The sequence below is a fragment of the Bison bison genome, unplaced genomic scaffold, assembly GCF_000754665.1.
Source record: "Bison bison bison isolate TAMUID 2011002044 unplaced genomic scaffold, Bison_UMD1.0 scf7180017864236, whole genome shotgun sequence".
NCBI lineage: Eukaryota > Metazoa > Chordata > Mammalia > Artiodactyla > Bovidae > Bison > Bison bison.
Window position 1 is genome coordinate 7,426,801 of NW_011494808.1, and position 18,882 is coordinate 7,445,682.

The 18,882-nt window shown below is 47.4% G+C and overlaps 1 protein-coding gene across 8 annotated transcripts in view; it reads left to right on the top strand.

Moving 5' to 3' along the window:
- Positions 1 to 18,882, top strand: part of THRB (thyroid hormone receptor, beta) — a 438,543-nt gene that overhangs the window by 344,741 nt on the left and 74,920 nt on the right. For all 8 annotated transcript variants that reach the window (XM_010846432.1, XM_010846430.1, XM_010846425.1 and 5 more), the window contains one exon: positions 13,310 to 13,565. In XM_010846432.1, the coding sequence (XP_010844734.1) occupies positions 13,310 to 13,565 (256 nt within the window). The remainder of the gene's footprint in view (positions 1 to 13,309; positions 13,566 to 18,882) is intronic.

An 18,882-nucleotide genomic window follows, 5' to 3' on the forward strand; every position in this document is an offset into this window, starting at 1 on the left:
GTGCTTTCCCGCAACAGGTGGAGGTGTGGCGGGGTCAGCTAGACCTCTTCGGGTTTGCTTCCTGACTCTGTCACTTACTCACCGTGACCTTGAGCTTGTTGCTAAACCGCTCTGTGCTCCAGTTCCCTCATCTGAAAACTGAGGGTAATATTTCTGCCTCATAGAATTATTGTGAAGATTAAATTTTACATTTAATCGCAGAATGGGTGCTTGGCATCTGGTAAGCCTACATTCAGTGTTACCTACTGCTTTTATTATCTTGTTGGCTGTCTCTAGAGAGGAAGTCCTACAAAAGATGAAATTATAATCAGAAATCTTTGTGTTTGGATTTTTCCACCTCATGAACCAAACTGAACAACTCACCATTTAGGAAATAGAGACATTAAAGGCTTGTCCCCTCACCTTCCCTGAGCTTTGGTTGCTGTTCAGTCGCTCAGTCATGTCCAACTCTTTGCCACCCCTCAGACTGCAGCACGCCAGGCCCCTCTGTACTCCACTGTCTCCCAGAGTTTGCTCAAACTCATGTCCATTGAGTTGGTCATGCTATCTAACTATCCTATTCTCTGCTGCACCCTTCTCCTCCCACCCCCAATCTCTCCCAGCATCAGGGTCTTTTCCAATGAGTCATCTCTTCACATGAGGTGGCCAAAGTATTGGAGCTTCAGCTTCAGCATTATTCCATCCAATGAATATTCCAGGTTGCTTTCCTTTAGGATGGACTGGTTTGATCTCCTTACAGTTCAAGGAACTCTCAAGAGTCTTCTCCAACACCACAGTTCAAAAGTATCAGTTCTTTGGCGCTCAGTCTTATATATATACGTACACACACTGGCTTCCCTGGTAGCTGAGTGAGAGAATCCACCTGCCAGTGCAAGAGATGCAGGAGACACAGGTTCAATCCCTGGGTCAGGAAGATCCCCTGGAGAATGTAATGGCAACCCACTCCAGTGTTCTTGCCTGGAAAATTCCATGGACAGGGGAGCCTGGTGGGCTACAGTCCACGGGGTTTCAAAGAGTCAGACACGGCTGAGCACACACACAGCAGTGCGTGTGTGCATGTGTGTGTGTGTGTGCGTGTGTGCATGTGTGTGTGCGCGTGTGTGTGTGTGCATGTGTGCGTGTGTGCGTGTGTGTGTATTCCTTGACCTGCAATTCATCAAATACTACTTTCCCCTCTGATTCCCAGATAGGAAAATCATCCCTCTCTGTAGTAAATATTAAATCTTACCCAAGTTTAAACGGGGTGACTACACGTTTAACCAATCCTATCTACTCTCCATGGAGACCATGCCCTAAAGCAGACTGTCTTAAACCTCAGTGTGCGCATGAATCACATGCGGATCTGGTTAAAATGCAGATTCTGCTTCTTCAGTTCTGAGGCCAGCATCCCGTGTCTCTAACAAGCTCTGGGTGCGGCTGATACTGTGAGTCCTCAGACCACATGTGAGTAACAAGGTCTTAGATGTATGTTTACAAGCCATCTGTGGATGGAGGAGGCGGGGGACAGCCTGGCCCCGGCTTGGGGCATGCAGGCTGGAGACCGGCAGACCTACAGGGGCGGATGGTCAGGCGCCGCCCCAGCCCCAGCTTTACCAGCTCTGTTTCGGTGTGTTTGGCTCCCTGGCTCTTAGCTGCAGCACGCCGTATCTTTACTCGTGGTGGGCACACTCTTAGTTCTAGTCTGTGGATCCCGACCCCCATCAGGGCTTTAACCCGGGCCCCCTGCACCGGTTGTGTAGAGTCTTAGCCACTGGACCACCAGGGGAGCCCCTCACCAGCTCTGTTTTGAGTAATTGAAAAGTTTAAGGGAAACGCCAAAAGGTATGAAAAAGACAGTGGAAATCACACCGCCTCTTGATTTTCCTGAACTCTTGAAACACTGTAGAGCAGGCTAAACCAGATTAACACCCAGAAGACATGCAGGTTGAAAACAATTTGATTCTACCTCGGTGTCTGCTGTTGGACCAGAGCTGTGAGCGGCTGATGCTAAGCCAGGTTTCCAGAGGAAACATTAGAGACCACACAAGGCAATGTGTTTTTGATGTGGTTAGTGGTGTCCCGAGGGCCCAGAAACACCCCCAAGTACCCGCCTTCTCCCCGTCCCTGAGGAAGCTTGCCTGCCGTCATAATCGAGGGTAAGGAAGATGTGGGTGACCTCCCAGCCCGCTATTCCTGAAAAAAGGGAAAACCCAGCTTCTCCAGACTGAAACGTCTCCTCCGTCAATGAAGGGACTGTCCACACTGATCTTGATCCTCCTTACTTACGTGCACAAAACAATATCTGGAAAACGGTTGTGAGATTCTATGAAAACCCTGAGAAGGGACCTCTGTCAGCCTGTATGACTGTGTTTCATCCATACCAAGGTATATTCTTGTCCAGTCTGTTCATCTCTGAGTGTAATTCGTTAATAGAATGTGTGTGTTCTGCTGCGTGTAATGGCTCCTTTAAGCGTGATGTATAAAGTTGTTCGGTTTACCCGAGTCATGTTTTGTCTTTTTACTTGGTAAATCTCAAAATTTGTTCTTTACCCACAAATGATGCCCCCGTCCTAGCTTCCAAAATTAGAAAAGATGCACACGCAGTCCCTCCTTTTGAAAGAGGTATTTCAAGTTTGGGAACGAAAAAACGAGGCCAGAGTTACAGATGACCTCATGTTTTTTTCAAAATTGTGGGTTCAGACTGGCAACAAGAATAAATGTTATGATCTGAACTTTCACACAGGAGAAACTTAACCCTGACAACAAACATCTGTTCCCTTTTCTGTGCATTTGTGGCTCTTTAATGGGAATGTTTCTGCCACAGCTGTAGCCTCTTTAATATCCTAAATGGAATCTCTGTGGCCTTTAAAATAATTACCTCAACGTTGGAGTCATCTGACCTGAGGATTCTCTGATTAAATCCAGTATGAATTATGGAAAGCCAGTGACCCTTCCCAGGGGAAGATTCCGTTGTGTTCTCTAGAAAGCCCTTTTCCAGCCTTTGGGGCCTGTGGTCAGTGCTCTAGCAGTCGGCTTGTCCCCGAGTCGGTCATTCTTAGACGTAGCTCGTGGTCTTGCTCACTGCCTCGTTTCCACGCAGGGACTCTCCAAGCGGAGTTTCCACCAGGCTCTTTGAACACACGTTATTTTGTTGTTTGGTCTTTAACTTTGTTTCAGGCTAAACTTTAAAAGACATGAATGTGCATTTCGTTTAAAGGTTCTAAATACACACTTGCAAAAAACGTTAATGGTTTACCAGGAGATGAGCTTTGGAGTTCCGTTTCAGAATAATTATTGCAATTTCCACAGCTACGCTGATTGTTTTCCGTGGAGATAGTGACTTCCTAATGGAATACGTAGGAAAACTGGAGAAGTGAGACCAGCCAGATAAGGAAAAGGTTTGTTTCTCTCTTAGCAGTTTCCAGATCTCGCTCCTTTTATGGACTGAGAACCGCTGCGGGAGAAACGAGAGAAAAACCTCTGAGATAGCAGACCTAAATTCACCTGCACGCGTGGGCAGAGAGGCTGGGCTCAACAAGAGGGAAAATTAATAGGCGGGTGCTCGGGAAAAGAAGGCCAAAACCACACAGCGATGGAAGGCAGTCTATCTGAACAAGGAGGCTGATTTTGCAAGACTTTGCCCACAAGACGACATTTCTGAGGATGCGTTTCAAATAACTAGATGATGGCAGAGCAGGGTCCTTCGGCGATCTTGTTTATAAAGTTTCCAGGAGTAAGCCCTAGTGGGAAGGTTTGAGCACAATTTCCCCCATCTCAATATTTCATTCATTCATTCTGTATGTATATCAATTCAATCTAATAAAAGGTTTTCTCTCTAAATTTTCAAATAAAATGTTACTATTTGTTTCTCACACTGTGAGAGGCAGATGCTAGGGCCCTCCCAGTGCCCAGTTTCTTTGGAGACCTCTGCTCAGATCTTGAAATAACCATAGATACATGTTGTTCAGTCGCTCAGTCCTGTCCAACTCTTTATGACCCCATGGACTGCAGCACGCCAGGCCTCCCTGTCCATCACCAGCTCCCGGGGCTTGCTCAAACTCATGTGCATTGAGTGGGTGATGCTTTCCAACCATCTTATCCTCTGTCGTCCCCTTCTCCTGCCTTCAATCTTTCCCAGCATTGGGGTCTTTTCCAATGAGTCACTTCTTCACATTAGATGGCCAAAAGATTGGAGTTTCAGCTTCAGCATCAGTCCTTCCAATGAATATTCAGGACTAATCTTTAGGATGGATTGGTTGGATCTCCTTGCAGTCCAAGGGACTCTCAAGAGTCTTCTCCAGCACCCCAGTTCAAAGGCATCAATTCTTTGGCGCTCAGCCTTTTTTATTGTCCAGTTCTCAGAAACCATAGCTTTGTCTCTACACATAGCACACACACATTGCACTTGGAAAGAGAAGGAAGTAAAGGAAGAAAAGTTCAGGGGAAAGAGTGTGAGGACCACAGGAAAGGACCCTGAGCTGCACTGAGGGAAACCAGAACAAGAGCAAAGGGAAGAAGGATGTGCTTACTGGTCCCAGTTCCCACTGGGCTGTGGAGGGGAGATGGGGGGTGGGTGCGGGGAGAGCTGTGCTGCAGTGCAGTGGGCCAGGCCCCACGCTGCATGCTGGGTGTGCAGCTGAACAAGCCGTGGTCCCAGAGGTTAAGGAACTCACAAATGTAAACGTTGAGCCAATAATTATAGGACATTGTGAAAGTGAAAGTGTTAGTCACTCAGTCCTCTCTGACCATCTGTGACCCCATGGACTGTAGCCCACCAGGCTCCTCTGTCCATGGGATTCTCCAGGCAAGAATACTGGAGTGGGTTGCCATGCCCTCTTCCAGGGGATCTTCCCCACCCAGGGATCGAACCCAGGTCTCTTGAATTGCAGGCAGATTGTTTACCATCTGAGCCAGCAGGGAAGCCCAAGAGCACGTTGTAGCCCATTCTAAGTAGAAATATAGGAGTCAGTTGACTTCCCCACCCCCGACCCTTATTTCCACATTGGTTTAAATGACAGAAACAACACCTACTTCTTGATTATTATTATATGATGTAAATGAGATAATGTGTGGAAAACACTTAGGATGCTGCCTGGCACACAGTAGGTGCTCAGTTAATCGTAATTTATATTTGTGGTGCCCAGTCTGGCATAGAGTAAGTGCTCAGTATATTTTTAGTGTTACTGAACTTAGGTCTGGCTGCTCACAGCTTAAAAACCAATATTTGAAAGGCAAGTGTTGGTAGAATCAAAAAACATTGCTTTTAATCAGAAAGCCAGAAATCTGGGGAGAAGGTGGACTCATGTCCCAAAACCAACTCCAAAGATCCTTCTTGGCCATGAAAGTGTTTTTAAAGTGAAAAGGGGAAGTAATCTCAGTTAGTCACCGAGATGAGGAGTCAGGCTGGTAGCCATCCCCAGCTGTCTACAGGCTGGTAGAGCCACCTAGATAGATCCCTCCCCCCACCACCGGGCACCAGGAGACAGGCCTGCACCCCCATCCCAGCTGCTACTAGGCCAGGGCTGGGGGGCTGTGCCAGGCCAAGGGGCCTAAGAGGATGGCCCAGAGATGCCCCAGCCACACGATGGCACCTTCGTGGAGCTCTGCCATTCACATCATCTGGGCAGCAAACTGGGCTGCACGCCTGTGGCTTGGTCAGGAAAAAGAGGGCACTCACCCAGCCGGGGCTGGAAGGAACAGAGTCACCGAGCTGCCCTTTCTGTCTTCTCTGAGCACAGAGCTCCCCTCAGCCTGCACCCCACATCTCTCCCTAGCGGGCTTACCCTTGCTACTGATGCTGAGCAGGCTAGCCAACTTGTCTCACACAGAACACACTATTGCTCTGTAGGTCGAAATTCCTGGATAGATGAGAGTCTATGGTCTGTTCAGCTTCAGGGGTAATTTGACCTGTCTAGATTACATTCAATTATTTCCAAATAATACTTATTGAGGTCCTGTCATGTTAAGACTGCGCTTAGAGCTGTGGGGTGTAAGAGATGGATAAGTTGGTCAGAGGCCAGTAAAGAAGAAAAACCTGGGGGATACCACTGACACACGAGGAGGCCGTGCTAAGTCCTTGCCTTACGGAAGAGACAGAGCAAGTAAGACAGATATTCCAGGGACAAATCCAATCTTCCCAAAGTCACACAGCTGATAAGTGGAAGAGTTAGAATTTGAACTTTTTTTTCTTCATGTTTATTTTTATTCGTTTATTTTTGGCTGTGCTGGGTCTTCACTGCTACATGGGCTTTCTCTAGTTGCGATCTGCGGGCTTCTCACTGTGCTGGCTTCTCTTGTTGCCGAGCACGGGCTTCAGGGTGCTCAGGCTTCAGCAGCTATGGTTCCTCGGCTCTAGGGCTCGGGTTCAGTAGCTGTGGCACTCAGGCTTTGTTGCTCCATGGCGTGTGGGATCTTCCCGGACCAGGGATCAAACTGGTGTCCCCTGCATTGGCAAGCAAATTCTTAACTGCTGAGCCCACCAGGGAAGCCCCAGAATTTGAACCTTGACTAGCTGAGCCCATAGTCTTATCCACTAACCTATCCCTGCCTCTAAGAAGCAAAACAGTTTTCATTTTCACCAGCAGTTTGGGAAGATAATACTATTGGTGGTAGAAAATCTGCATTGAATTGGTTTTAATAGAAATGAATCTACCTTGTGACTAACCAATGGCTTCTGGATAAGAAATTAGGCAGAGTCTGTGCTTAGGAAGCAGTTTTCTCTTTGCAATTATCAGACTATTGGGGAACAAGGGATATTAATTGTTATAATTGAATTGTGCTAGGCAATGTAAATGTAACAAAAAAAAGAAAATTATACATTTATGTGAATGATTATATCATTTGGTAAACAGTAGCATGCAGGGCAAGGGAGGTAAATTTTGGAACTATGGAAGTGTGAGGGTGGATGGATTGGTTCAAGCGAGTTTAAACAGTAAGCCAGGTCTTGAAAGTTGAATAGGGGTCAAAGCTGTGTCTTCACCATTGTGTTGTTTGACTGACCAAGCAAGCTAAGCAAGCCGGGTATGATGACAGGCCAGCCTTCACAGGAATGCCTGTTTTATCAAAACGTCTCTCCCATCTGCCTTGCACAGCCATCAGAAATCCAACTTTAGACATTCATTCCCGGACTGTGGACTTACACTCCTCAACCATCCTCTTTAAGTCACAACTTCAGCTGAGAGGGGTGACTCAGCCCAGATGCCAAGCCAGTAACATAGTGGTGTGAAGTCCTTTGGGCTTCCCAGGTAGCGCTAGTGGTAAAGAACCCGCCTGCCAATTCAGGAGACATAAGAGACGAGGGTTCAATCCCTGGGTCAGGAAGATCCCCTGGAGGAGGGCATGGGAGCCCACTCCAGTATTCTGGCCTGGAGAATCCCAGGATGGAGGAGCCTGGCGGGCTACAGTCCATAGGGTAGCGAAGAGTTAGACGCAACTGAGGCAGCTACGCATGCCTGTGAAGTCATTTGTCAAGCATTTTTTCTGGAGATGTTTTTGAAAATCTTGTTTAGAGAAGACGTGGGCTGGAGGATGGGGCAAGGAAAAGAGATCGTTGAGTGCCTGAATGAAGAGCTAACACTTAGTGTTTACACTGTGCCATGCACTGGTCCAAGACCTTTTTGTGTACGAACTTATTTAACCATCACAGCGTTAGAATGTTCCCATCTTACGGACGAGGAAACTGAAGTGCAGAGCAGAGACGTGGCTTGCCCAAGGTCACTAAGAGCTCTGTGAGTAGGCAATCTGCCCACAGGGGGGACCGAGCACCCAGAGGACTCAGGAGGAGGGAGAGAGATGGCGAAAAGGCAGCCAGAAGTAGGAGGCCATCAAAAGCAACCTCACCTGCACACACGTTCTGTTGAGGACAAGGTGGTGATGGTAGGTGTGTTGCTGGCAGTCGTGGTGTTGAGGGTAGAGGTCAGGTACCTGTGTCCATTGAACATAGCACAGGTAACATGAAAAGTGAAAATGAAAGTGTTAGTCACTCAGTCGTGTCTGATTCTTTGCAACACCATGGACTGTAGCCCGCCAGGCTCCTCTCTGTCCATGGGATTCTCCAGGCAAGAATACTGGAGTCGGTTGCCATTTCCTACTCTAAAGGATCTTCCCGACCCAAGGATTGAACCTGGGTCTCCTGCACTGCAGGCAGATTCTTTACTGTCTGAGCCACTGGATGCTCAAAAGTAACATATTATTTTATTAATAGTATTGTTCCCTTTGGAGAGAAGGCAATACGTATGGTCAGGTTACACGTGTTCACCTGAAGAGCACTTAATCCACATACATTATGTCATTTGAGTCTTAGAAAAATCCCATGAGCAATATTATGTTGCCCTTTTGCAAATGGCAAAACTGACACTTAGAGCCAGGAAGTGATCTTCCCAAGAGTAAGACCCTTCAGGCCCTCTCGGAAGACTTGGACTCCAGGCTTCCAACCTCATCCCGTCTCCCTCCACCAAGGTGGACACCGGTCCAGCCCATTTGGTTTCTCATTTAAGGTATCTTCCTGGAGAAATGTAACCCAATAGGTTCTTCAAAGGGGAAATCTAACCTTCCTGTAAAAGGGAGAAGGCGAGATGGATCCTGGCGGTTTTCTTGGGAAAACAGGAGGTGGTTGTGTAAGGACTGGGAAAGGGCACCCCGGCCATAGGAAAGAATCTCTACAAAGATTCTGCGTTGGGAATGAGCTTCCCAGGTTTGATGTCCACGTGTCCAGAAGACAGAGAGCTGGAGGCGGAGGCACAGGAGCGAAGCTCAGCAGGACAGGCTGATAAACACCACAGAGCCTACAAGCTGCAGCAAGACCTGAGTACTTCATTCCAGTATTGATGGGAAGTCACCGGAAGATTCTCAGCAGCAGGGAAGTCTACTCTGATGTACATTTTCAAAAGTTACTCTGGCTGCTGCCTGGACCATGGATTGTAGGTGGTAGAGAGTGAAATCTGGGAGACGAATTTAGACATCAACAAGTGGCTGGGAAAATTGAACAAGGCAATAAACATAGTGTGTAAAGAACTTTCAAAGTCGTCATCAAATGCTGGCTATTCATAGGTCAATGGCGACTCATCAGACTAAGGCAACCAATGAGACCGTATCGGTTAACAGTACAGAAGATATGAAGCAGCAGATGAAGCGCTTCTCCGGATTCTAGTTTCCCCGTCAATCAGGCGGTAGAACAGTGTGTACTCCTGGGATGTTCAGGAAGGTGAATCAAAGTGGCTAGTTCTGTACCTGGTCCGTAGTCAATGCTCAGCCAAACATGAGTCTCCTGTTCTACGTGACTCCACAAATAAAAGCCAGTGGATGTGTACACAGTCTGAGAGTTCCATAAGGCTAAAACTTAGGGTTGGAATAAAACATGTGAGCAGAAATCAGAGACCTTAGTGGCCTCGTGCTTCACAGTGATAATTGTACACACTCGCTGGGTGTGCAAAGCGTATTATATATACATCCCCTGAACACAGAATATGGTTGGGGTCTCAGTGCCTTGCGTTGATGGCCTTTTAATGCAAACTCAACACTCATAATCAGTGCCATGGAACCCCAGCCTGCTCAGCAGCCCCTTGCTGAGCACTCTGGCATAATTCTGTTTCCCTTGCCTTAGCACTTTTCTGTGATATCAGCTTGCTTTTGTGTCCTGAAATACTTGCATATTTTCATATAATTCTTTTTTTGCATGGACACATTTATTTTCTATTGTCTTTAATGAAATTTCCAGAGATAGGATGTAGGTTGTTCTGTGGGATTTATGTTTGTTTCTTTTTGGGAAAAAACCCTTTAAGGTCAGTTCTAGTCATTTGAGCCCTTAGAATTATGGTCCTCTAACACAAATGCAATCATTCAAATCTAAATGCCCTGAGACACACAGGTCAATGTGTGTCTAGTTATTTTCGTAGCAGTTCACATGCCCCCTCTAGTTTTTTTTTCTTTGATTCTACTTATTTATCAATTTGCCTCATAACTGCCCTATTAAATTAATTATCTTGATGCCTAGAATATGAAATATTAAAAGCCAGATGTTAACTGAGATCCGTTTAGGAGCTCATACTTCAGGAACTATAAGATATCATTGCCAGACTCTCCCTTTTAAAAATGTATTTCCACTACTGTGCACATCTGTATCCCAGGTAATCCTCAGAAGGACAGGTTTTTGAAAAAACATTCGAGTCTGAGAAGGAAACTGCACCTTTATCTGAAATCTGCCAATTATTTGTTTTCTTACCTTAGATTTTCTTAACCCTGTGGATCTCAAACTCTGCTGGGTATCAGAACCTTCTGGAGAACCTGGTAAATATCCAAATTCCCAGGCCCCATCCTATCTCAGTAAGCCTGGTCTCATTGGTTTGAGTTTAGGGGGAACCAAAGGATATGAGTTGGCAGAGAAATAGCAGGAATCCTTATTGCTAAGCAAACATGGAAGTAACACAGTGCACAGCACCCACAGTCAGCTGAAGTGAAGGAGCCTGGAATGGTGTCTCATCCCTCCTTGGGAATGGAATAGGAATTATATTTGCCCTCTTCATCTTGGGAACTAAAATCCCACATGTTGCCTGGCACAGCCAAAAAATTTGGGGCTTCCCAGGTGGCTCAGTGGTGAAGAACCCACCTGCCAGAACAGGAGACGTAAGAGACATGGGTTCGATCCCTGAGTCAGGAAGATTTCCTGGAGGAAAGAATGGCAACCCACTCCAATATTCTTGCCTGAAGAATCCCAAGGACAGAGGAGCCTGGGGGACTACAGTCCATGGGGTCGCAAAGAGTCGGACACGACTGAGTGGCTAACACTTTCTGTTCATCTTGGGAAGGTAACCGAGAACCCTCCTTAAGCAGTGCCCCAGCCAAAAAACCTGCCAACTGAGCAACAGAATATCACTATCACGAGTGTAATTGCAGACCGTAATTACGAGCTTGGACATGGCTCCAATGAATGGAACTCTTTTCCCAGACCACCTCGGCTTCTTTTCTTAGGAAAATGGAAGGAAATCTTATTCCTTGTCTCAGCCTCCAAATAACATCTCTTGCTTGTAAGAAATCCCCACTCTTGCTGGCCCAGGGGACCTGCTGAGCAAGCTTTAATGGGCCATGCTATAAAGAAGAACGTCCCCTTGGTGAGATCTCTTCCAGCGTCTCTCATCCACGAGTGCTGACTAGCTCCCTTCACTGGGGAACACTCTCTACCCATTAGGCTGTATTTCTTAATTTCTGTGCAGTCAAGGGAATTGATACCACATTTTAAGAATTTCTGCAGAAAAATCAAATGTTGGAGGCTCTACAAAACCACTGTGATAACTTTAACATTACTTACAAAGGAACATTGCACAATATAATTTACTGAGGATTTAGAGTCTGTGACGATTGAGTAGACATCCTAGAAACACACATGGGTGAGAACACGTCTCACATCAGTAGAAGCAATGAAACTCCTTTTGCAGAGTTAATCCTTGCATTCAGTGACTTTATATTCAGCTCATGAAAACACCCTCATGGATACTAGGTCCTTGAAAGAATTCTACGTAGCTATGTTTCATCTGAAATGCCATACAATCTCCCAAGATCCTAATCTTTTGTTTTCTTTTCATGGGAAGTGAGAATAAGTGCCCATAACTGCACCAGTAGCTGGCATGGTGGAGTCCTGACCTTTAGGATTCACCACGCATTGAATCATGCCACCTCAACTGAGGAGAAAGGCCCCGGGCTATGTCACCCCCTCACACAATGCCAAGCACAGATCTGAGCACTGAGTGAATTTTCAGGGCTCCTCTCTGAATAACATCAAATGTTACATCCCAAGCATTGTGTGATTTTTTTTTTTAAGGGGATCATTTCTTACTGGCCAAGTGAGGGTATTTCAAGCTGCAGTATTTCCACTTACTGTGACAGAGAAACTGAGTGTTGGTTATTACTGCCTTGCTGTGATTTTGTTCGCAGTCTTCTCCTGTACTAGAAATGAAGTGGACGGGAGTCAGGACTTCCACGAGGTAGTCCCAAAACCAGAAATGGTAAACGCAGCTTCCAAAGGGGTCTGGGAGCAGATGACACCTTTAGAAAAACCACCCTAACCAACATCTCTGAAGATATCTAGCAGCTTTACAGAGGGGGCTGGTGAAAACCAAAAGCAGGTTTAACTCTTGCATTTAACAGTTTAAAATTTATCTTAAATGTCTGAAAAGCAGCTTTCAATTCCCAGTACTGTACATAGATCAGGGCGGACCTGTCTGTCCGATATGGATATCTACAGTCCTTTGGTCATTTCAGCATAAAGGAAAATTCACTTATCAGTTAATCATTCCACTGTCTCTAATCACTTAAAAGTAGAACTCTATTTGTGTTTTTTCCTATTTTGACAGACAGAATTTCTGGAAGTATGGGTGACCAGATGGATTATGCTTTTTAATGTGAATGCATCTACAAATCATCTATATTAGCTTACTCTTTTTACTCTCTTCCTTATATCCGTGTTCAGAAAAGATATTCAAGGAGGTAAAATTGGCCCCCAGGGAAAGTTGGTGTGAGAACGTTTTCATGATATTATCCAGTTGTTTCCCATTTTCTGGAGGGCAGACCTTCAGGCCCCTTGAAACTGAGTAGAGAAAAGAGCGTCACACACAGAAAGCGTTAACTGCCTGCTTCTCAGCGCAAGAGAGCGGGGCTTTTCTTCTGTCATCAGAGCTCTTAATTTGCCCCAACTAAAGCACAATCTGCTGACCTCCTCTCCTCTCACCTCGCCTGTTCCGGAGGACATGGAAACCACTGGCACAGTTTCCCTTGGAAGACCCAGCCCCTTATGCCAGCCTGTCGGCAGTGGAAGGTGCCAAGGAGCCCGAGTTGTCGCTCTCATGTAGCCACGTGGCACGTCCCTCTCAGGGAACAGGGTGCCCCTCAGGTCAGCCGGTGATAACACCCAAGTCAAACAAGGCCGCATCCTGGACGTTGTATGTCCCGAGGATCTGAAAAGTGTCCACGGCCAGCCCTGACCCTCGAGACCTCACATGGTCATCTAAGCAGTATCATAAATTGGTGCCCACTTGCTCCCTAGCCATTGCCATCGGGAGCGGGGCTGGCGAGAGGGCGGCCCTTCCGTGGAGAAGCCCATGTCTTTCTAGGCGCTAAAAATTGGGGGAAACGCGTTGACTCCTCCGCAGGCAGTCCAGCGCCGGGGCTCCGTGCCAGAGGCCGCTCCCAGTGCGTCTTATCGCCGCCGTTGGGTGGAAGGGTCCGGGAACGCTGGCAGCCCCCACGAGCCGGGGAAGCACTTGCCTTCCAGACCTCTTCCTCTCGGCCCCGTCTTGACAGTGCCAACAGCCCCGTCATGTCGTGTTTTTCAACCCTCCAGAAAATGGCCTTCCAGCCTGGGACAAGCCGAAGCCTTGTCCAGACGGCGAGCCGGAGTGGAAGCTCGTGGGAATGTCTGAAGCCTGCCTGCATCGGAAGAGCCACCCGGAGCGGCGCGGGCCCCTGAAACATGAGCAGTCGCCCCTCATCCAGGCCTCCTGGACGAGCTCCATATTCCATCTGGACCACGACGATGTGAGCGATCAGAGCGCACCCAGCGCCCAGACCTTTCAGACGGAGGAGAAGAAATGCAAAGGTAACAGCTGTTTGTGAGACCCGGGTGGCCGCAAGGAAAAGGACCCTCTGTTGTGACTGTGTGCTGGGTCTCCCCTGAGCCCAGGTGTGCGGTCCACATGGCTCCCCGCAGCTCTCTTCCAAAGATTCTGTGCCCCCAGACCTTCTGTGGAGCAGAAAAGAAGTGGGTTTCTGAGGGGAGCAGCTGATTTCAGCTTCCTGTTGGGGCCACTTGGGGGAGAAGACATTTTTCTTTCTCTAATGAGCAGGAGGGCTGTTAGTTTTGGCTTCAGTTCTGTTTTTGAAGCTGAGTAGAAACAGACACTGCTAGCATTACATAACTACTTGCTTTGAAGTGTGTGTGCGTGTGTGTGCGTGTGCATGACTTTTCCCAGTTGTGCCAGTAGCTAATAGGATCTCCAAATCTACCTTTAACCTAAATAGACAATTCATGTTCAAAAGAGAGGTTTGAAGTTGTTTTCTTTGACTCATTAAGTCCTGTGTCATCAACCTGAAAGGCGAGATTATGGTGTTAGGGGGTTGTCACCTCATAAAAAATGTTAAACTGGCCTAAGTTTCTGATTGCATTAGATTTAACTGGTCTTTACCTCGGGTCGCCTCCGCCCTGACAGATGTCTTTGTGTTGATCGCTTTATGGTCTTAGGGCTTCCCAAAATCTTTGCTTCTTAAATCAGTTAGTGTCTTTAAATGTCCAAGTTCATGTTGACCCTCCGCCCTTTCTCAATTTAGCATTTTTAAAAAATAAAGTCCTTTTCCATTTTCTTTGAGGACTTTGATTCATGATCAAGTTTTTATGTGAATGTATGTTGATTTACAATATTGTGTTATTGTGATAAAATTTCAAATGGTGTGTTTGAAAATCTGCCCAGCACATATCAAGATTTATTAATGAACGTTTGTAGACAGCCCTAGATTTCAGCCACATAGGACCTTTGCAAACTGTTCTAAATTGAGCGTAAACACGTGATTCTGTCATCCTTCTCAAAAGACTGCTGGTCCTTTAACTTTTTTGAAAACTTGAAAAGCCGCTTGGAAGCACCAGTTGACCTGGGCAGCTGGGTGTGCAGATTGTCTCAAATGAAAAACGGGATTATCTAAACAAATAATAATATGGTGGTATAGGCTCTTATTTGATGCAGTCAAAACCATCCGTGTTCTCTTGGGGAGGATCTGGGTTTGAACTGTCTCTCATCTTTATTACTTAGGAGACTGAGAAATTGAAAGGGATATTTAGAAAAAGAGCAAAGTAAGTTTTTCCAAAGGAGTTGGGATATAGAACAGGTGTGTGTGTGTTTGTGTGCACATTTGTTTGAAATACAATCGAGAGTTTATCTTAAAATCCGTAACCACATCGTAGCTTCAAATTTTAGGAGCTGGCATCAAAAACACGTCAGGCTTTGGTTTACAGGGCACTGCAGTGTCCTCATGACCTAAGGACCCACAAACTAAATTTGATTTATTCCTGATTGGTATCCGTGTTCGTTCACTCATTCATGGATCCGTCTCTGTCATTTTGAGAAAACTTGGCCTTACATATCTAGGGTTTTTGACAACTGTACACTTTCTGGTTTATTGGTAAACCTTGAGAGCAAAAGGAGAGAGTTTCTATTTGGTTTCCAAGACCCTACTGCTTGTAACACAGTGATTAAGATCACGGATTTTTGAGTCTACCGTATTTGGGCTAGAGCCTCACCCTTTCCACTCTCCATCCTTGAGCAAAGCTATGTGATTGCTGACAGAATTGAATTAGAAAATGTATCACTATTGAAGTACTTAGCACAGCACCCCTCATTGTGGTCTCTGAACGTCAGCGTCATCCTTGCTATGATCACTCTTATTGGCTCAGCATCATTAAATCACACATATCCCCTGGGCCGCGCTCTGGTGAGGGAGGAGACCAGGACATTTGGGTGTGGCGTAGGGTGGGAAGTTTCGGGGAGGTTAGACTTGACCATCCGTTTTGCATTCATTCAGCACTCTTTTGCTGCAAGGCAGAGAATTGTTTAATAGGAAAATGTAATTAAACTCTTGAATGAAAGCCCTTCCTCCAGATTCTAGTTGTAAAAGGAACACAACAAAGGTAAATGCTCCTGCAGTTTCCAGAGCAACCGCCAGGATTCTCGTCGGCGTGGACGCGAGGCAGTGCCTTGGTTCAGCATGGAGAGTCTGGGGATGCCTACGCGGTCATGGCCGAAACCTTGTAACTTCACTCCTTGCCAGTGGACACCCGTGTCTGATGAGGCGGCGGAGGGGCCGGGGAAACATCTGGATTAGATGCTTTTCTTTTCGGAGTTGGGTGCTCTCTGTGTACTCAGCTTGCCAGCTGCCTCTTCACAGGCACTGTGAGAAGAGCTCTCTCACCCAGGCTGGGCACTGATCTCCTGGCTCTCTCTGTCTAGCCCACAGGTGCGCTCGATATCTCTTTCCTGGGCTGCCATTCCGTGCATCCCATCTGTGTTTATTAAGTGGCTACTAAGTGCAGGACATTGTCCTTCACAGCCTTGAAGAAAAAATAGCAGCAGAGCCAAAAATCCATCCAAGTCCCCCCATTTCCAGGACCCCAAGTGGAATTGAGGAAAACCAAGTAACCCTTTGGCCACCTGATGTGAAGAGCCAACTGACTGGAAAAGACCCTGATGCTGGGAAAGATTGAAGGCAGGAGGAGAAGGGGACGACAGAGGATGAGATGGTTGGATGGCATCACCAACTCGATGGACATGAGTTTGCCCAAACTCTGGGAGATGGTGTAGGACAGGGAAGCCTGGCGTGCTGCAGTCCATGGGGTTGCAAAGAAACGCAACTGAGGGACTGAACAACACTAACAACTAACCCTTAAAGGATACAAAATGTCAAGAGTCTGCTGTGGAGAAGCCAAAAGAACAAATAGATGGCTTGAAGTTGTGCTAAAACTCATCTCCCAAATCAGTGATCTAGCCGGTCTAGACCAAGGCACCTCTGAGTGTGGTTCGTGGTTGGATTGTTGTTTAGCTGCTAAATCGTGTCCAACTCTTTTTGACCCCAGGGACTGTAGCCCACAAGGCTCTTCTGTCTATGGGATTTCCTGGCAAAAATACTGGAGTGGGTTGCCATTTCTTTCTCCAGGGGATCTTTCAACCCAGGGATGGAACTCATGTTTCCTACAAGCTAATTCTTTACCTCTGAGCCACTGAGGGAGCCCTTGTGGTTGGGGCCCCTGCTGCAAACTTACTTCCTACCTGTGTCTGTTGATGCAAGTACAGAAACTGAGAGGAAGCTTTACAAACTGCCATTGCCAAAAAGCGCTGCGGCTGGCGTTCAGAGGTGTGCTCGGTGGATCCGTCTTCCTGGGCAGTGTAGACTCAGGCTGGATGTTGTCAAACTCACCAGTCAGTCACGCAGTCCAGAGCCCAGGCGTAAGTCTGGTGCAGCAGAGCCGAGGCTGGGCCGTCCCGGGCGGGCTGTTGTGTAAATTGAGATTTGCTGATTTATGCTTCAGAGAAGGCGATGGCACCCCACTCCAGGACTCTTGCCTGGAAAATCCCATGGACGGAGGAGCCTGGTAGGCTGCAGTCCATGGGGTCGCTGAGGGTGGGACACCACTGAGCAACTTCACTTTCACTTTTCACTTTCATGCATTGGAGAAGGAAATGGCAACCCACTCCAGTGTTCTTGCCTGGAGAATCCCAGGGACGGGGGAGCCTGGTGGGCTGCCGTCTATGGGGTCGCACAGAGTCGGACACGACTGAAGTGACTCGGCAGCAGCAGCGTTCTTAATGTTTTCTTTAGGCTGATTTTTGGTAGGTACCAAATGTCTTCTTTCTCGGGTTGATCTCAATACTGTTCTTATTTCAGTCTAGGCGTATGTGTGCTCCTGTGTGTTACAGTCATTCTAAGGAAACTAACTGGTAACATATTTCAATAAAAAGAGCGCCCTGGAGCCCTGACATTCTGCTACAGATCTCACAGTTGAAATCTGCTCTAGTGCCGGAGGCTCTTTCCAACCCGAAGCAAGCCATCGCGTTCCCTCCCGGCAGCCAAGCTCCACCTCCGCGGAGTTTTTTTTGCCACAATGTGAATTGATTGCTCAGCCGTGAGGACCACCCTACTCGCGCCCACCTCCTCCCCCAGAGTCTGAGATGGTGCAGTACCTGGACCTTCTTAGAAATGCAGAATCTCAGGCCCAAGAGAACTGAACTGGAAGTTCTGGAAAGGGGCCCAGGAATCTATATTTCAGTCACTCATAAGAGATCCTTAAGACGTGAGCATCAGGAGGTGCCTGCGATTACGCACAACCTCTTAGCAACAGTAAAGGAAAGGGTCTGCCACCTAGTGGACACCGGGGAATGTGCATTCATAGTCATGCACGGATGTGAGAGCTGGACCATGAAGAAGGCTGAGAGCTGGATGAAGAATTGATGCTTTTGAACTGTCGTGTTGGAGAAGACTCTTGAGAGTCCCTTAGACTGCAGGGAGATCCAACTAGTCCATCCTAAAGGAAATCAGTCCTGAATATTCATTGGAAGGACTGATGCTGAAGCTGAAGCTCCAATACTTTGGCCACCTGATGCGAAGAGCGGACTCGTTGGAAGAGACCCTGATGTTAGGAAAGACTGAGGGCAGGAGGAGAAGAGGGCAGAGGAGGATGAGGTGGTCAGACAGCACCACTGACTGACAGACATGACTCTGGGCGAAGTCTCAGAGATCGTGAAGGACAGGGGGGCCTGGTGTGCTGCAGTCCACAGGGCCTCAAAGAGTTGGACACGACTTAGCGACTGAACGGCGATTCCGTTCCTTGAGTGCACCGGGGGAGCCCCCAGGTCTCCTTCTTGGCTTGTCCTTCCCTTTAGACGTGGCTTACCTTAATTGCCAGCTGGGTGTGCTGCTTACTCACTCCATCCAGTAACATCCTTCTGGGACTTGAGCCCTTCTTGAGAATCCCACTCTGTCTGACTGGAGTCCAGCTTCTCTTTCAAGTTCTTGCAAGGCTTCTCCTTTCAAGCTTCTGTGCCCCCCTGAGCTTCTCCCTGGGGACCACAGTCCCACTAGCCCCACGGGGATGGGTCCCGGACAGGTGCATGCACTCCTGGAGCTGGATCTTGCCAGCCCTGCGGAAGCCAGCCAGCCAGCCCTCCATCCCTGGATGTTTGGCCTTGGTGTCCGTCAGGGAGCTTCCTGAAACACTCGGACCTGGTGGGAAAAACAAGGAATAGAATGACCCATTTTTTTCCTGGAATTAGGGGAAAAGCAACAAACTGGGGAGCTCCCTGAATTTTCTCTGTAGGTCTGCTCTGTGCTTGAAGCAAGAGAAGTGAACCTCAGATACCCGGGAAGACAAGAAAA